Genomic DNA, 18,923 nt, shown 5'->3' with positions numbered 1-18,923 from the left:
AATGAATTTTGTCTAACTTCTTCCATTTATTCAGCGGTCACACACCCCTGATGGTGACGGGAACTAATCTGGATGTGGTTCAAGAGCCCCGGATCAGAGTGAAATATGCCGGCCGAGAGTCTGTCAATGTAAGAATCACTCACTATTAATCTGTTTTCAACCACAAAGTCTCTGCTGTATGTGTAGTAGAAATCTTCTACTGTACTACTTCCAGCTTGCCATGCTATATAAGCAGCTAAGTGACATTTACTTCAGGCAAAATGGTCCTTAACAGGCCCTCTAGCCCTCTACGCTCTCTGATTTATGCTTGATCCCAGTCTTCTTGACCCCAGAGCATATAAATATTGCAGCTGTTGGTGAGAGTGATCCACATGCACTATTTAATATAGAGTTTACTTAAATTTTTTTTGACCATCTCACCTCCCACCTACTTGGTGTTTTATTTACACTGCTCTCCTGACTCCCGAATACCATTTTCACTTGTTTGAGAAAAGATAAAGAGGGAGCTGGAGGACAGTAGAAGTTGACCAAGACTATAAAAGGTTCAGTGGGGAAAATGTTAGAGGTGTGCATCGTTGGAGGCAAGAAGGCTCATAATGACTTTCAATGGAAGATTAACTGCAGTCAGAAGTCTTTGGTCAGCATAAAGACCGCTTGTATAATCAAAGACTTGTCTGAAGGAAATCGTTACAAATTGCATTTGAGCCCCTGTCCTGGGGGTCCTTGTTTAATTAAGAGGATGGGATTTCCTCTCTGTGGTCTGCTATAAGGTGGAGAGGGCAGATGAATACGATAAAGGGGAGTTTGAGGAACAGAGAGTGGTGAGCCCATTATTGTGTATCTGTTTAGTTTCTGTGCGTCTTTTGTAAAATCAATTTTCACACATGCACTATGGCCCTGACCCACGCTGCACATTACCGAGCAGGGATGTAAGTAAGAACTGAAGCTGAAATCATTTGGGGTAATTAGGTCCATGTAATGGCTAATTCTGGTGTAAAAATAGAGCAGTCAATTTTTGAGAATTCACAGTGAGTGAGTGGGCATCATGTATCCTGCCTCTAGATTGGCATCATCCCGTGGCAGCATGGTAGCTCAGTGGTTAGCATTCGCTTGCTTCACCGCACGAGATTTCTTGATCTCAAGACATTTCCTGATGCCGCCAGTGAAAACACAATCTGTACTCACTCTGTGCTAATGCAACATGGCCTAAGATTCTCAAAAACTAACATCTAACTGTGGATAATTGCCAGAATATGTGGCGTGAGTTCTGCTTTGCAAGACAACATCAGAAGACTTGACAAATACACACTATACATTTTCTGATACATGGAAAAAACACACTAGTTTGGAAATATTTCAGTCTCACACCTTAAATTTTCAATATATACAATGTTTAAAAACATCATAAAATAGAATTTCACATTGATGCAGGGATGCACAAAACCATCCTCAAAGCTATCCTTCACATACACAATTCCCTATAGATTTACTCTCATTGCATTTCCAACTTACTGTCTCTAAATTAGCAGTCTAAAATTGGCCTTAAGTGTCTCTCTTGTTTAATGAACATTTCTGGAATGAAAACCATCATTCTGTTCCGAGGTTTCTGAGCTCCAGGATCCTCGTGCGAGATACTGACATGCAGACCTCATGTGAAGTAAAAGACACATAAGACACTGTTTTTATATTTGGAGGAGAGAAAAACACTTGATGAGTGAGACAGAGAAAATCTGGTGAAATGGAATTTGACTTGTGTGTGTGGGTGCCGTAGTGTCTGATATGTCAGTTTCCAAATCTTTGAAAGCGAGTTGTTCATCTCCACCCTGCCTCGTCTCATCCAACTCCCCACCTAGTGCCTCGCAAAAGACGACTGTGTCACCGTCTTGACTGCCCCCACAGCCACAGAGAATGAATTTCTATTAAATGCTAAGGTTACAATTACCTATCCTTCATCCCACCCTCCCAGGCCCTTCTACCCCTTTCCCTTTTTGTCACGGGAGGAAGGCAAACAGCACAGAAGCCTATAGCAATAAGAGCTGCTGTCTGTCAGCCAGCCTTCAAATGATCACCTGTCTTCCACTAAATTGCTTCTCTTCTCTCCCTCCCTTGTGTCACCTGCATAGATTCACAAAGAAACCAGGAAAGAGGAAAAAAGACAATTTTCTTTGTGAAATGCTCTGTATCTGTCACTGGATTCGCAATTGAAACATTTATCATGATCTTGATTAAAGCTAAAAGGGTTATTTCCCAGCTCTAGAATATTTCCCTGTCCCATACTTTAGATGCCTGGACTGAGTGTCGGGCTTTGGCATGTCAGGTACATTTACGGTTACTACTGAACATAAAAGGTGTTCAGCATGGGTGTACTGATTGCTCTGCCTGATTGCGAGAGGAGGCTGCAGATCACTGCATAATTAGATTCACATTTTTAGAATTATTTTGCATATTAAGCTATAGAAATTATGTATCCTATAATGCTATATGTGATTTTAACAGTATTAGCATCATGAGCTGATTATTGATCGATATTTATGGCATTATAAATGTCCAAAGTCTCAAAGGCTAGCACTGCTTCCATGGTGGCATTTCTTCTGTGTACTTCTGTAACTAGCTTCAAACAAAACAAAAACCTTTCACCATATGAAACAGTGCTTATGGGATAAATTGGTTTCTGGCTCCACTAGCTAACAGCCACACAGATCTTGGATAGATTGATTAGAGCTGAAGTTAGACTTAATGCCAGTATTAGCAGTTGGTTGGAACAGCGGGCAGGCAGGAAAATAGACATAGTGTAGGAGTAACCAAGTATAGGAACAGCAGAATAACCAGTGACTAGCTATCAAACGTTAGCCTTCAGATGACCTTTGACTCTGTGAAGCCATCGTATTTTTTCCATCTCTACAGTCAGCCAGTCGTATCTTCGCTGGCTCTGACTCTCTCTCTTACCACTACCCTGGCCAGAGACCTTTGAATGATTGAGTGGGCTGTATCCACACAGTAGATCATGGTAATATATTCAGCCAGAGGGGTTGGAGTGTTACTGCCTTAAAACACCCTGGCTCTATCCAACAGTAGAGAAATAAGACAAATGAGACCGAGATTCCAATTATTTTCTCTTTCTGTTGACCTCAATTCACTTTATCAATGCTGTAAATCTTGTAGCTTCTTTTGCCACATGGCCTACAGGAAGAGATGTACCATTTGTATTTGACAATTAATTGTAAAGTTTTACTGCTTTACTGTTATGACTGAAGCAATCATTGATGAGACGTAGATGGAGTGTAGGAAAACAAGCTTGTAATTCAGAATTTGGGACATATCTAATATCCAGATCTGCTAAAAGGAAGAAATACTGCAAAGGTGTCATGTTGCCCTACTCAGACGGGAACCAAAGTATCATTTTTTTAAATAATCTCGCATTGCCCCATTTACCCATCGCTACAGTACTCACCCATCACTTTGGATTTGGATGTTACGCTCACTGAAAAACATCTGACATTATAGGAGCAGTTTCCTGGCAGGATTTGGTGAAAGAAAAGATTTAAGAAAGAGAGCGAGAGAGCATAATAGGAAAGTGAGGACAGTGCAAAAAAAGCCCACAGTATCCATCCACGGCAGAGCAGATGGTAGTCAGAGCTTTAGTTGACTTGCAAATGCCTTACTGTTCCATCCCAGGAGTCATAAGGATCGCGTTGGCCCATATGGACCTGTCTATACTGTGTAACGTGTCATTATGCTAACATTAAGAAAGCAGTCTATATCAACTAAACTTGAAGTCTTCTGTCCAATCAACCTTTAACCCTGATTTAAAAACAGAACATACTGTTTTCATTGGTTAATTTGACCTATTTCACTCTGTGATCATATGGGCTTACACGTTAAACAGCCAGGATGACCACATTGAAAGCTCGATGGCTCAGCAGTACAAATATGAGTGGATAAAATTAATTAACTTGATCTATTCATATAGCACCATATTTGCTCTGTAATCACTCAGAATCTTTTGAGTCTCTGAGTGGTACCATTCACACAGTTTTCTTCCTGCTGGCTTGTATTTGTGGATGTGGAACTATGCTGTGCAGATTTTAATAGTTAATTCGAGCTCACTTTGAAGTGACATTTCTGCATGATAAAGCATCTGGAAAAAAAAATTAATTCTGATTTCTTTTTTTATGCTGTAACTTTTTAGTTGTTAATGGGATTTCACAGAACCTAAAGTTAGTGAAAGTATGTCATGTGTCCTATCTGGCCTTGCTATCTATTTTCATGAGCTTATCTTTCTGCAAAGCTAATGCACTGCTACTGTGCTTTGTAAAATATAGAAATTAAAAGAAACTTGTCAAAACCTAAGAACAGTTTCACACACACACACACATGCACACAGAGCTATATTCCAGATATGCTGCTAAGACTATTGCATCATCACCCAGGTTTTGCAGCAAGTGCAGATTTCCAGGCAGCTAGTCAGTCATTTATACATTCGCACAACTGATTTAAAATACATCACCAAATATCAAGTCCCTTTTCAATTAAAAGCAGCAAACATTAACTTTTTAAAATGTGAGAGTTTTTGCCGCTTTCACTTTTTATTATTGTATCGTTATTGCTGCAAACCAAAGATATTTGGTTTAAACTATTCATCAGACCCCAGAAAATGTCCCTTTTCAATGCGCTCAACTACTGACAGTCACTTGTATCATTTTCTGACTTTAGATAGGCTAAATGATAAAAAGAGATAATCAATTATTTGAATCCGTAGTTGCATTTTTAGGGACGGTGTGTCCAAGTTGTATCTGAATTTATTTTAAGAATGAGATTCAAGGCTACATAGTGAACACAATCTTCAGTCTATTTCCGAGGGCAAACTAAATAAAGATGCCAGTCCCTTCTTCCACCTCTGCGATCACACTCCTGCAACTTAGCTTGCACCATGCTGGCAAAATCCAATTGGTGTACCCTACACAGAATGAGTTTGCATCGATCTTTCTGGCTTTCTCTGGAGCACCAGACAACAGGTAGGAGGCGTGGTACTCGCTAGCGTTCACCACCTTTGATGATATTTACCTCTAATTAAGTTTCTTCCCCAGAGAGAGAGCTGGGAGGGAGTGAAAGGAGATAAAAACCTCTCGGAGCAGAGTGCTGTGCAGCAATCAATCCTCTCTCCCCTTCCCTCTAGAGCTGAGACGGGGAGGATGGATGGAAAGCAGGCCTCTCATCTGGACAAACTTGAGAGAAGTAATAAAAGACCCATAGCTCAACCTCTTCCAGAGGAGACAGAGGAGAAATGCCTCCATCCTTTTGTGGTTGTTGGCCTGCAGTGTTTTTTAGTGAGGCTGTTGGAGCAATTTATTTTCAATTTTATAGAGGCTTCCTCTACAATAAAGATGGATTTAATGACAGAAAATAAATCCTATTTTTCTGAAAAGTATTTGGCCTTTATAGGTCAATTATAAGGCTGGTGAGCACGCCGCGGGGTTCATGTTGAAACCAATGTGTTTCAGTTAGGATCGCACTTTAGGTTACAGAACACAGAGGATGGAACAGATTATAGGACCAGAAGAAAAAGAGAAATCATAGCTTTTCTGAGCTGTCCAAGTTTATTCTGGATGACTGAATTGCAACTCTTCTTTCATTTAAAGGGCCACAGGCTATCATTTCGTGATGCGTTGATTGTTTCAGTGCAACACATCCCCAGTAGCATCACAGAAAGTTTAAAGTTTCTTCATAACATTTTTTTCTCTTCTCTCCGTTCACTCTCTCCAGGTGTGTAAAGTATTGAACACCACCAGCATGAGCTGCTTTGCTCCTTCTTTGATGGCAGAGTACCATCCAGGTTTGGACACCGTGAAGCATGCGGACGAGTTTGGATTCATCTTCAACAACGTCCAAGCGCTGCTGGTCTACAACAACACTAACCTACTCTACTACCCCAACCCCTACTTTGAACCGCTCAGCACCACAGGCATCCTTGAGCAAAAACCAGGCTCACCCATCATTCTCAAGGTAAAGGAAATGCAGGATGGATTCACTTAATTCACGGATTAAAGCCCCAATATAGACCTATCATAATATTTATCATTCGTATTCTGCTGCTAAGTGGTCATTTCCATACACTCATACGTTTTTCTCTAGTTCATTTTTATATACAAGTCCTATTATCTGGATGCTTCCATGTGTAAAAAATCAAAATCGGTATGGCATTCGCTTTCATAGATGTTTTGAAGCTTTGTTGAACTTCCTTTGTAGTGAACCCCTCTGGAGATTGTGTTCACCCTTTTGTTGCATCTCCCTGTTTGCCTGCATTTGTAATTGGTACAATCTCTGCTCCATTTTTGGCTAGGTCACTGTTGGAAAATACATTTTTCAACTCAATTAAAAATAAAAGATATGATGAAATAATATCCTTGGGAAAGATTTTAATTCCTTTTTCACTCAGTCATTATTATGTTTGTATAGTAATTACAGTTAGTTGTATGTTTTGGGGTTTTTTACTGGTATTTTTTACCTGATAGATGGAGAGCAAGGAATTTGTCAAAATATATATTTCAATCCTTTTTCCTGATTACCAGCTGCTCCCACTGTAAAATATATCAGCCTGTCTGATCTTGGTATGGAATTCTATTGAGTGGCAGCTGTGCCCAAACCTAGGGATTTAATTTGTACTGTATTCAGGTGACATATCAGTGTGGTGCATTAAAAATAATGTTTGATTTTTGTTTATGTGTGTGTGTGTCTGACTTTATCTTTAAATTTTACACCCCCCTGTTCATTGCTCTATGCCCACAGGGCAGAAACCTGGTTCCTCCAGCATCAGGAGGGGTGAAGCTTAACTACACAGTACTAATAGGAGAGACTCCCTGTTCTGTCACTGTGTCTGAGAGCCAGCTGCTGTGCGAGCCTCCCAACCTCACTGGGCAATACAAAGTCATGGTCAGTACTGGTCTGTTCTGGTATTTTGTTATGGACCTAACTTTCTTTCCAACTTACTTTCCATCTATCCCTGTATTTGCAATTTCTTCTTTATAATAGTCAACCTCTAAGCTCTATTATTTGTGTTCTCATCATTGTTAATTCAGCTGAAGAAAAGGGGTCGAAGCGAGAGCAGCATGGTTGTGCTCTACATGTCAGAAGGTTCTGCCACAATCCACCGCAATTATTCTTATTTACCCACTTGCTTATTGAATGCAATGTTCGTACTATTTCCCTCTCAACATGATAATGGTCATGTATTTGCAGGCAGTTTTAGCAGACAATATTTGAAAAGGTTTTGGTCTAATTTTCAATACTTGGTTGGCTTAGTCATTTCTGTAAAACAACAATCATGTAACATACAGCTCAACTGCATGTTTTCAGTCGCTCTTTTAGTTTTAACAGTCTCATTGTGACTCTTGCCTTTCTTGACAGGTTCAAGTAGGTGGTCTTCACGTATCTCCAGGTGCCGTGCACATCATGTCTGACAGCCTGCTGACCCTTCCGGCCATTGTTAGCATCGCTGCAGGTGGCGGTCTTCTCCTTATCATCGTCATCCTCGTCCTGATCGCCTACAAGCGAAAATCGCGTGAAAATGATCTGACCCTTAAGCGCTTGCAGATGCAAATGGACAACCTGGAGTCACGAGTTGCCCTAGAGTGCAAAGAAGGTTAGTGTTAGTGTAGAATAGTAGATACAGACTTAAATGTTTAAGTGCTTTGCTTAACCAATAGGCTTCTTTATCACTCAAAACAAATAAAAAGCATAAATATGTGTATGTGTTACTCAAATCAATCCGAGCTGTCTGCATGTTTTAAGTAATTATCAACATTACGTCAAATCTGGATCATCCTTGTTTTTTATCACAAAATATTAACTCATTTAGCCCTCTATGTGACCTTTTTCATCATGGAGTAGTTTGCATGCTGGAAGCGATTTTTCATACAACTAACATGAACTCTAAACATACAGGAACCAAACACACATTAGATATGAGACGCACAAACGTTCAAACTGTATTTTAAATTCTGCTGTAATTCTACAGTCATGTCTTCATAGCAGGTGTTTGTGTTCACGCTTTGTATGTCTGTATATATTTTTGTAACCATTATATGTTAAAACAAAAGTGAGCACTGATTGCTCTAGTTTTATTTTAGATGTGAGCGTCACATCATTCCCACATCGCTACATTGAAATAAACACTGTTGATTACTCCTGCTGTTATCATTGGGGTTATTTTAGCTAGTCTGTGGCAAAAGTGAGGTTTAGGTCTGACAGTGTTGAGGCGATTTCATCAGCCAGAGGGGACCTTATTACTTATCCCCTCCAGCCACCCCTGATCAGCTGCCCCAATGTTATTATGTAGTAATAGAACACAATGGTCCAATGACAGATACAGACAGACGGGCACATAGAGTAGGCAAACAGAGGGAACCATACACAGGTAGCCTTAGGACAGAAGAAGATTAATGTTTTAACCATTAGCATTGGCCTGGCGAGTACTTCCCCGCGGGGTGGATTTAGATAGCTACCAGAGTTCCTCCTTATGAGTGTATATATACACTGTGAGTCCATGTGTTGGTGTGTAAACCAATGTGTCACAGGGGACTTTGGTACCAGGAGGTGAGGGCTAAGACTGGTTAGAGATGGTGGGGTTTTGAGGAGGGTTTTAGGAGACGACTGCTGCTCCTGTGATAGGCTGCAGGCAGGGAGCCTCCCCAAGGGCGGCAAAGCAAGGCAACAGAGCCGTGGGCTTGAACCAGAGTCAGTCAGGATGGAGCCAATTAACTAGTGCTCACCTGCAGCTTCACACTGAGATGCCACACTCTTTGGGGCCTTTGCTTCAGCCAATTTACTGGGTGGTAGATAAAAATGAGTAAGAAAAGGAGGTTTGTGTGTATATGTGTGTGAAAAGTGAATGTAAAAGAGGGAGGGAGAGAGATCTATTTTTTTAGAAGAGAGATGTGAAATATTGAGTTCCTCTGACATGAAGACTATCTTGAGCGTTCTGTCATCTTCATCATAGCAGCAGTAAGCCCCATGAAGATAAGAAGGATTCACATATATGGTCCTTGGGGATTAAATAACAGTTTTATTTTCAGGATGCCTTTCACAAGCGCTCCCTTCAACTTGTCTCGTTTCTCTGCCTTCCTTCTCTTCTAGCCTTTGCCGAGTTACAGACAGACATCAATGAGCTCACCAGCGACCTCGACAGAGCTGGTATCCCCTATCTGGATTACAGAACCTATGCCATGAGGGTCCTCTTCCCCGGCATAGAGGATCATCCTGTCCTCAGAGAACTGGAGGTAACTATGACCAGAGTGCAAGAGAGAGATACATTTTTAAAAAAGAGAGGAAGGACGAGGGAACTTCAGTCTGAGCTGAAATAAATACATAAATATACAAAGTGGACTAAAGAGAGAGAGCCAAACGGCATGTCTGCCCTGACCACTTCTCCCATAGGCTAACCGTAAGTGGGAAATTGCTGAAGGGGGGGAAAGGATACCAGTGTGCCATCTATCCTTTCTACACTCTGGTCTCACACGCACACACACAGTCAGTCAGGCTGGGCAGCATACACATATATATATACACCTCACATGCAAGCTCCCTCATGGAAAACAGGGTCTCAGCACATGGCTATTTCATCCACCAGTGGCTGCAGTATGAGGGGTAATGAAGTGAGTAATTCCCAATCCTCAAGCAGAACTTTGGGTTCTTCCAAGGGGGGGAAAAACTGGCTGGTTAACACTTTTTCCTCCTCTTCGAGGGGCCAGAGTAGTGCTAGGAAATGACTTTATTTTATGTTGTTGAGACTGGTGTCCAGAGGATGAAACTATCAGGGATAAGAAGATTAATCATAGTAGAGATTAAAGTCAGCAGTGTGAGTCAGGCTAACTAGCCAGGTGTAGTTAGTTAAGTGGATAGTTGCTCAGGTAAGGCTAGCCGTGTTTGCAAGAGATCAAAGGAAATGTAATGTCACATCTTAGAGCAGTGGCATTTGGTGAGTCACATAAATTTGGCATTGCCTGCCAGAGGACCCATATTTTTATGCAAACTTCAGAAAAACAGTCATGGGTGCTCAAACAAGTACAAAGCGAATATTACTTAGATTGTTTTACCCTGAAAGCTTGTTTAACATTTAATTTGAAAGTGAAGTGACAGCTAACTCGGTGTACAATGTTTTTTTTTTAACTGGGACCCGGTCAATAATTGATTAAGATCTTCTCAGTTACTCATCATGAGCCAGAGCTTCTTTCTGCCTGAGGTGAAACATGAGTGAAGATTTTGGTGCCTTTGGAAAAAATCTTTATTTTTTGTGAGGCAAGGTCACAAAGAAAGTTAAAGAGCAACAAACTTTTTCAACCAATATTTCAGCAATGTATCATTAAAGGTGTTACTAAACAAATTCCTGCTTGATACTCATTAGCCTTAACTCATGCACTGTTGTTGCCTCTTTTTTTTCGGTGCAGGTGTCAGGTAATGGCCAGCAGAACGTGGAGAAGGCCCTGAAGCTGTTTGGCCAGCTCATCAACAACAAAGTGTTCCTGCTCACCTTCATCCGAACACTGGAAATGCAGCGCTCTTTCTCCATGAGGGACCGCGGCAATGTGGCCTCACTTATCATGACTGCCCTTCAAGGACGACTGGAGTATGCCACCGATGTCCTTAAACACCTGCTGTCAGACCTGATTGACCGCAACCTGGAGAGCAAGAACCATCCCAAACTGCTGCTGCGCAGGTAACACGGCAATAATGTTCCTTCATGATATAAAGACTTGAATCGTGCCCAACTGAACTTAAACCTTACTTGTTTGTTCCATCTTATTATAAAGCTTCAAATAGTTAAACGAAGAAATGAATGAACACTAAATAAGATAAACAAAGGCCTCTCTATTGTGCACAATTGTAATGAGAATGCCTCAATCCTCGGTAATGCTGTTTGTTTGGCATAGCTTTATAATATTGAGCCAGAAAGGATAAAAACACACAGCATTACTGTTTATCCCCTCATATGCGATGCTGTCCTTTGATAGCTATGTAGATAACAAAAACAGAACGTTCATTAGCAGAAGAAGAGGTGCAGCATCGTATAACGTTTTTAGACAGATGGATAGGTTTTGATTTAGAGTCGTATGTTCTATAACCTTTTTCTCATGTTTCTTGTGCATTCCTATTTCCCCATGTTTCCATGTAGACACTTCACAGAATCACACTTGTAATTAGTGTTATGGAACTTGTACATCTGCAGCACAATGAGATAAACAACATGCAATATTTGCACGAGGAGCAACATCTGAGTTCTCTGCATAATTCCACATTCACTCTAGCTTCCCTCTTTCCCACCGCTCTCTCTAAATACCAGTGTCACTCTAACTTATCCTCCGAGCTCAGGCTCTTTATAAAACATTTAAAAGTGGTTCAGCTGAACTTTTTTTCCCTGTGTATCAAATGTACATTGTTTCTCTGGGAAGTTAGAATGACGTGTTAAAACTTTAAACACCTACTAAGTTCCTGCTCAGGTTTCCGCAGCTGCTTTTGGCAAACAAAGTAGCTTAAAAAATATGTGCAAAGTCCGTCATAGTCCTTCGTAAAGCCTGGCTGCTCTGTGCATGATTTTGACTATGTTTACTTTACTTAATAAGATGAGACCGTGAGACCAGGCAGCTGCTTTGTTTCCAAACATCCTTTTTCTGCTGTTAATGCTCCTTATTTCAGATACATTTAAGAAATGTTTCTAATTTTTTTTTTTTTTTTTTTTTAAGTCACGTTAATAGTCGAGCTTAAATTACTGCCAGATAGAAAAAACCCTGCATATTGATAGAGGAATTGACTAAAGCATCACAGCATCAAATGGACCTGGATTAAGCTGTTATTTTACATGACAATAGGGCTCCATGTCACCTCTAAGTTTTCATTATCCGTTTCATTATGTTCTTATTAGGAACACAGTGGTACATAATCCTCGGGTCCCGCCTTTGTAGCCTGGAGGGCTAAATGTCCTATAGTTTTTACATTTCAGTCCCCATTTTTATGAAAAATTTAAGGGATTAGTGATTTGACATGGCTCTTTGCTGTTGTTGTCTTCCTCGTTGCCTATTTGGAGAAAAGCCGACGTGAAGCCAGCCAGCTGACTCACACACACGTTCAAACACACTCGCACATCTGTGATGATAGTCAAATTGAACATTTCTCTAAGCAGTAATTGTGTTTGTGCAGGCCGTAGAGTGAGGCTGCTGGGCTGTGCTTTGTTGCCATTTTCCCGTTCAGCTGTTTTTTTCTGTCACATTTCCTCAGTTTGTTTTTTATTACATATAACAAGGTAGTGAAACACCTGCTATTATTCCAGCTAAGATGCCCTTTGTTTTGTTGCTTTAATAAAATAGCTGTATTTGGACAGATGCTTGTGCTTTTGTATCATGTATCTTTTGGGGTACAGTGCGTATTTCTGTAGATATCATCCTTGTTAGAACGCACAGATATAAATCTGTGCTGACTATATTGGATTCCGGTGATATGAATTTCTAATGCATAATTAGTGAGCTTACACTTATGCAAAATTCGCACAACTACAATAGTTCAGCAACATACATCAAGGACATCCAAGGCAACCAAATCACTTTATTCATTCAGTTCAATTCAAACCAAGTTTTCAAACTAGCAGGCTCTACAAGAGAACACAATAAAGACAAGAGCTACAAATACTGAGAACTGGTTTCATCTGTGATGGGTTTAAGCGGCTCATCACGATCCCACAATTTAATGGTAACCAGAGTTTAATATGCAATGTCCTCAAATTGTTGTTTATTAAAGATTGCAGTTGCTCGTATATGCAGATCTCTGACATCAAAAGTGTATGTGTGTTTATGTGCGCATGTACAGGTATTTTAATAAAAGACATCTGTGAAAATTCTACAGGGAACATTTAAAGCTTTACAGTGAGATGTGTTCAGAGTATGAACGCTATATACTGTAGTGTATATTTATACTGCAAAACACAGCAGGTACAGTATATATGCACAGCTTTGTCATCGAACTGAGCTGTTATCTGTGCAGTAAGTTTGTGTGGGAAGCTGGAGCACCATGCTGTTACTAGCTTTTGCACAGAAAAAAGGGGAGGAGGGGTGTCGGGTGTGGAATTCTAATTAAACAACTAATAAGCCTATTAATTGAGCAGATTATACCGAGGTTTGCAAGTCTTTCCACAGATAAATTTCCAAGTTAAGTTTGCAGCACGTTCAAGATGCTGATTGTAAAAGCAGGCTCTGATTAGCATTGACACCGCACCTCCTCTTACTTCTCACCACCTCTGCCTCCATTACAGCTAATTTCTCTAGTCCTCTCAAATATTCTGTCTCTCACACGGGGAGATTATCTCCAGATAGCATGTTTTCTATATTTGAGTATTTAATTGCTGATGCACTATCTACACTACATTGGGAATGATAATGTTAATTAATTAATATCCTTGTGCAGTTTCAAGGTATGCAGCTTTCTTGCTAAGTGTGCAGGTTTAAAGGTGGGTTAAATGGAACAGCATGTTAAAGAAACAGCCCCCTTCCTTAAAACGCGTAAGGTGTCTGCGCAGATCTGATGGTGCATTTACTAACTGTAGACGTGATAATATATGGATTAATATGTAAATAACTTTAATAAATATGCAGCTAGCAATTTAAAAAAATATTTCTGATCTTTCCCCTGAAGAAGTTGACACTGAACGGGTTAAAGAATTATGTCACAGACTTAAAATGAATCCGTGTGACATGCCTCTTGGCAGAGTAAGCATAAAAAGTAAACCATTGCCATCTGCAGTATTTGAGGAAGTAGTTAACCTCATTGTAGCTGAAAGGAATACAACACAGCTCTTGTCACTGAGAAAGTTTGATGGTAGGTTGAATGTCTCTGAAAGCCAGGGGGGAATTTGGAAATGTTATACACCAGTTGCAATGCGACATATACACACTTTTTACTCTTAAGCTCAGCAGAGTGCCAGGCCCCATTTTACCATCAATCATATCAGACTAGTGAAAACAAATTATAGCACATTGTACATTATCTTGCATTTATGCAGCATATATCATCCCCAGTCAGTTAAGTTCCTGGAATCATATTTGAAGGGTGCACTCGTGCTCTTTTGAGGGTTGTTTTTCAGAGAAACTCCTGTCTGTTTGGTATTTAAAGATTTCAAATACCTTCTGTTGTCTTTGCCTTGATAAGGAATGATTTTGGCTCACAGTCACTTTCATTCTCCTAAAAGCTTTTTGAAAGTGATATCTAAGCTTTGTGTTTGATTTTAACACTCTTCAGTGCGCTAAGTGGAGTTGATGAAGCACCCCATATTGTTTGGATTGTATTTACCACCATTAGTGCTCTTGTGTTCACGTTCTCTCTGTGTCCTATCGTTCCAGTTCTCCCATTCTCTATATGTACCTTGTCCTCTGGCCATCTTTCTGCCCCTCCAGTTTCTCAGACTTTTACAGATTAGATGACCCCTATCAAAACATGCTTTTTTTATGCATTAAAGTCTCTTCTCCATTGTCTCCATCTATAAGTTTTCTCAAAGCCTCTTGATTTACCCAGTTTCACTTTCTCTTCTTTATAATGCTCTTTTAATGGAATCACTGAACATTGCTTCTATCACCTTGAGACTTTTCAATCTTGTATTATTTTTCTCCTACGCGTTTTTGTAATGAGATTTCCGCCCATGCAGAGCAATGGAGTACAGCATTATTAAGAGAGTGAGCATTGTGTTTGGCATTAGTTTCACTGAAAGACATTCAACTGGCTGCTAAAATAGCCCCCCCCCAGTCCACCCTAGCTGCCATTAGGAGACCAGAGATGGGGCCTGTCTTAAGCACTATGTGGGATAATGAAATCCTGATGTTCATTAATGAAACTCAATTAATAGAAAGAAGGAAGTGGAGGCAGATGAGAAGGAGGACAAGAAGAGAAGGAGAAGGAGGAGAACAAAGGGCTCCCCCCCGCCCGACATTCAAGTGAAGAGATATTAAAGGGGAGTCAGCACAGCCCCCTCACAAAGGCTTTATTTGACTTCCTTCTTCGAGACTTGCTGAGCTTATTAAAATACTTAATAGGTTCCATTAACTTCTAACGCACTCAAGTCTCATACAGGCAGGGAGGGGCACATGGTAAGCATGAGGTGGGGGGTATAAAGAGGGGTGAATTCTTGTAGAGGAAGGAGGGCAATTACTCAGGGATTTGGAGTATTGTCCAAAAAACTCCACAATACCTTCAAGTTTATTCAGCATGAAAACACAGCCTCAGGCTCTTATGGATCCTTATTATGTTTTCAAATTACTTTTTTGAAACCTTGGAGAAATACTTTGTGTCTTTCTCTATGTATGTATTCTCTCTGTTGTGTAGATATAGTGCTGTGCAAAAGTCTTGAGCCACCCCTTATTTCTTGGTATTTTGCTTCCAAAGAGCCAGATTTTTCTTATAGTTTTAAACAGTCTTAAGCAACAGTTCCTCAGGCTTTCTGCAGGTCTTTCAAAGTTCTCCATTTTCAGAGGAATATGTTTTTGTTAAACCAACACTGACCTATGGACCCATTCAAGCTCAAAAGGCCACCTAACCCAAAGGATGAACCAGTGTTGTGTACACACATAACAGAAAACTTAGTAAAGAACCAATTTTAATTATAATATGATTATAAATATAGTCAAGGTCTGGAGAGACCTTGTCAATCATCCATGTCAATCATGGATTAGCCTCCCCAGAGTCCAAAGCTCCACATATTTTAAATGTTTTGGTGATCATGTGTACAGAGAATGCAGCCAACATCCAATGCATGTCCTTTGGAATGTCCTCAAAAAGCCTAGAGAACTACTTAAAGAAATTATGAGAAAGGTTGCGTAAAAATTCAGGCTGTGCTGAAGAATAAAAGTGGTCATAACACTTTCAAGCTTGGTAGAGTTGTACAATGTCTATTTTTGCCTTATATATTTTATTTCCATTTATATCTACATATTTCAGTAAATCGGTGGACCTATTTTCCATAAATAAAATAAGTGGTGCAAGACTTTTGCACAGTACTGTACATATATGGAATGACAAAGAGGACAGAACAATAGAGCTTGTATGTTTTCCCCCAAAGAGAATGCATTGTCACACACACAGACATACATGCACAAAAGCGTGCAATCTTTCAGCTCCTCAGCATTGTTTACTCCCTCATCCTGTACCTGAAACTGGGTGAACTAATGTACACGCTCCCCCCGCTGGCACATCGCACTTCAAATAAGCTGTCACACAAGTCTCCATCCTCTCAACAAGCTGCCAATAGACTGGCCAGCACTCTCGTTGGCAGGGGAATAGCCTCCAGGCGTGGAAGACAACATCACAATTCGACCGCACATCATTCAAAACAAAATATAACCTCTGCTCTTCTGTCCTGGAGCTGAAGGAAAGTTTTGTATTTGCAAGTAAAAAATAGACCAATACCTCATTCAATCTCAATTTAATGAGAGAGAAAGAATGACTGACGCTTTATCTCGTCTCACTGACTAAATTGTTGGCTCTTGTAACCTCGCTGGTTCACACAATCCTGCTGGGACTTCTGCGTTGGTCCCAGACTCTTGCTCATAGCCTTCAAACACGACTTAACGCAATTATCTCCACAATAGTCATAATCTCCCTTCAGGTCCATTCAGAGCCTGAATAGGTATAATCATGCCTAGCACTATTGAGGAGACGGAAGCCTTCTAACTTGTCTTTAATACCTGGCTGCTCCGATTCCAGCTAATCCCCAGTTCAGCACAGTATGCTATAAAGACCTTCCATCATATCCACCAGAGTAATCACAGTAATTTCCTGCTACATTAAGAGGGTCATTTTTTCCACTGCACTGTCATTTAAATTGGCAATGCTCATGGACAGACTGACTGGCAGTGATCATTCACGGCCAGGTGACAATCGCAGGCTTCAAACAGCAGTGCAATCTATGGGGCGCTTTACCATGGCATGTTAACTTGTGATTAGTGTTTGTAGTAGCTATGTTAGAGCTAGCAGGAGGAATGACACTGACGATAATACAGGCCAAAGCTAGCTGTTAAAAAAACAGTTTGTGTTCCAAAACAGCTTGGTATTGGTGTGTTCCAGGTAGCATTTTTAAATCTCTTTGCAGGAAGCCTTGTGCAGTCGTCAAATAACAACAGAGTGAGGTAGAAGCGCTTTTACTAGATGAGGTGGAAGCTACTTGTTGTTATTCATCTCAGGTGCTTGTCCACCCAGAACTAACCCTTTCATCTATGCTTCATGCTCGTTAACCATTCCCACCTGGCTGGATTCTGTTTTTTATTTAAGTGCAGCTTCTGCTTCTCTAGTGTCCCATGATGGTGCTAATGAGGCAGTGGGAGGATGTTTGTCTGGCATTCAGAGAAAGATATGAGTCGAAATCATAAAGGAGTCATACACTGTCCTCTCATGTTCTCTGTGATAGAAATAGTCGAGGGGTCATTGCACACTTGTGTTTTTTCATGCCCAATCAAGCCCGGCAGTACGCTGTACCCCCTGTGTGATTGACTGGGAAGGGAGAGGAGGTACGGAGGAGGAAGAAGAGAGGAAATGAGAGGAGAGGAGATCGTTTTGGCTGTGATCAGGCGTTACCTGGCAGTGACAGCACTCGTCTCTCTCAACAGCTGAGGCTTGTCACAGCTGCTGATGTCCCACTGTGTTGAACCACACGTGAATAATCAAGCTCGCACACATTGGCTCACACTCATGCATACTCAATCACGCACACATACACACAGGCCATACACGTACATGCACAAATGCCCGCTCTCTGATCTGCTCTGTTCACTCACTGTGACCACAGACTGACATCCATGATGTCTGTCTGTGGTCAGTGATGTCAAGATACCCTCCCTGTAGTTTATAACCTTATAACCTCCTGAAATATTAAACTCTTTCTTACTAAATGTTTTGAAATAAGATTTTAAAAAGTAACATTTAGACTTTTTTTAATGCATTTTCAGGACAGAATCGGTTGCAGAGAAGATGCTGACAAACTGGTTCGCTTTCCTCCTTCACAAGTTTCTCAAGGTTAGTCCAATACAGTGATAGTTTGTTTTGTTTATTTTGATATCATTAAACTTTAAAAATCTGATGTTACATGCTGTTCTCATGTGCGAATCTGTGGATTTGTTTGTGTGTGTGCAGGAGTGTGCTGGGGAGCCTCTGTTCATGCTGTATTGCGCCATCAAGCAGCAGATGGAAAAGGGGCCCATCGACGCTATCACTGGAGAGGCCCGTTACTCCCTAAGTGAAGACAAGCTCATCCGCCAACAGATCGAGTACAAAACCCTGGTAAGTCACATTTCACCAGCCTCACAGGAACTGTGCACACTGGCTCAAAGGCATACTGAAGTACAGGTTGTGCTTGACTAAGAAACGTCTAAGTAAGATTGTGGCTAAAATGCTGCTCACAAGATGCACAGACTCCAATATACCAAACAATAAATCAGATTTTAAGATGTCATAGCCATGTTTGCTATGTTGGAGTTCTTCATTCTAGTGCAGGAAGAAAATTAACTAATTATCCCACTACCTCCAGTGTTGGCCCAACATCAGAGTGGGTGGCTGTGGAGACTGGAACACACCAAACATAGCCCTCTATATACACAGACAAATGCACAGAGAAAAAAAAGCACTCACAGAGTCAGCATGTGACATGACAATGCTCTGATTGCTCTGACTGGGAATTTGGCTCATTACGTGCTAACACCCCGGCAGAGCTGGAAATTGGTGTCCCGCCGAAGGTGTGAAATTAGATTTCTGGATGCCAGCAAGAGCGGAAATGGTTTTTCAAAGCTCCTGCCATGCTCCGAGGAGACTCTAATGAGGGCAAAGCTTCAAGCTGGACCAAAGTCCAGCCAGTAACAGGACACCTCAAGCTTTTTGCTCTGCTCTCACGTTTTCCCTTTCTTTGA

At 40.8% G+C, this 18,923-nt stretch overlaps 1 protein-coding gene across 4 annotated transcripts in view; it reads left to right on the top strand.

The window, feature by feature from the left end:
* plxna2 (plexin A2) overlaps positions 1-18,923 on the top strand; it is a 159,480-nt gene that overhangs the window by 124,332 nt on the left and 16,225 nt on the right. For all 4 annotated transcript variants that reach the window (XM_040038137.1, XM_040038135.1, XM_040038136.1 and 1 more), the window contains 8 exons: positions 35-128; positions 5,764-6,003; positions 6,787-6,930; positions 7,405-7,639; positions 9,133-9,275; positions 10,443-10,711; positions 17,970-18,036; positions 18,154-18,300. In XM_040038137.1, the coding sequence (XP_039894071.1) occupies positions 35-128; positions 5,764-6,003; positions 6,787-6,930; positions 7,405-7,639; positions 9,133-9,275; positions 10,443-10,711; positions 17,970-18,036; positions 18,154-18,300 (1,339 nt within the window). The remainder of the gene's footprint in view (positions 1-34; positions 129-5,763; positions 6,004-6,786; positions 6,931-7,404; positions 7,640-9,132; positions 9,276-10,442; positions 10,712-17,969; positions 18,037-18,153; positions 18,301-18,923) is intronic.

This window comes from Simochromis diagramma, unplaced genomic scaffold, assembly GCF_900408965.1.
Source record: "Simochromis diagramma unplaced genomic scaffold, fSimDia1.1 OVJJ01000061.1, whole genome shotgun sequence".
NCBI lineage: Eukaryota > Metazoa > Chordata > Actinopteri > Cichliformes > Cichlidae > Simochromis > Simochromis diagramma.
Note: the sequence above shows the minus strand (reverse complement) of the source record. Positions and strands in the feature narration are given on the sequence as shown.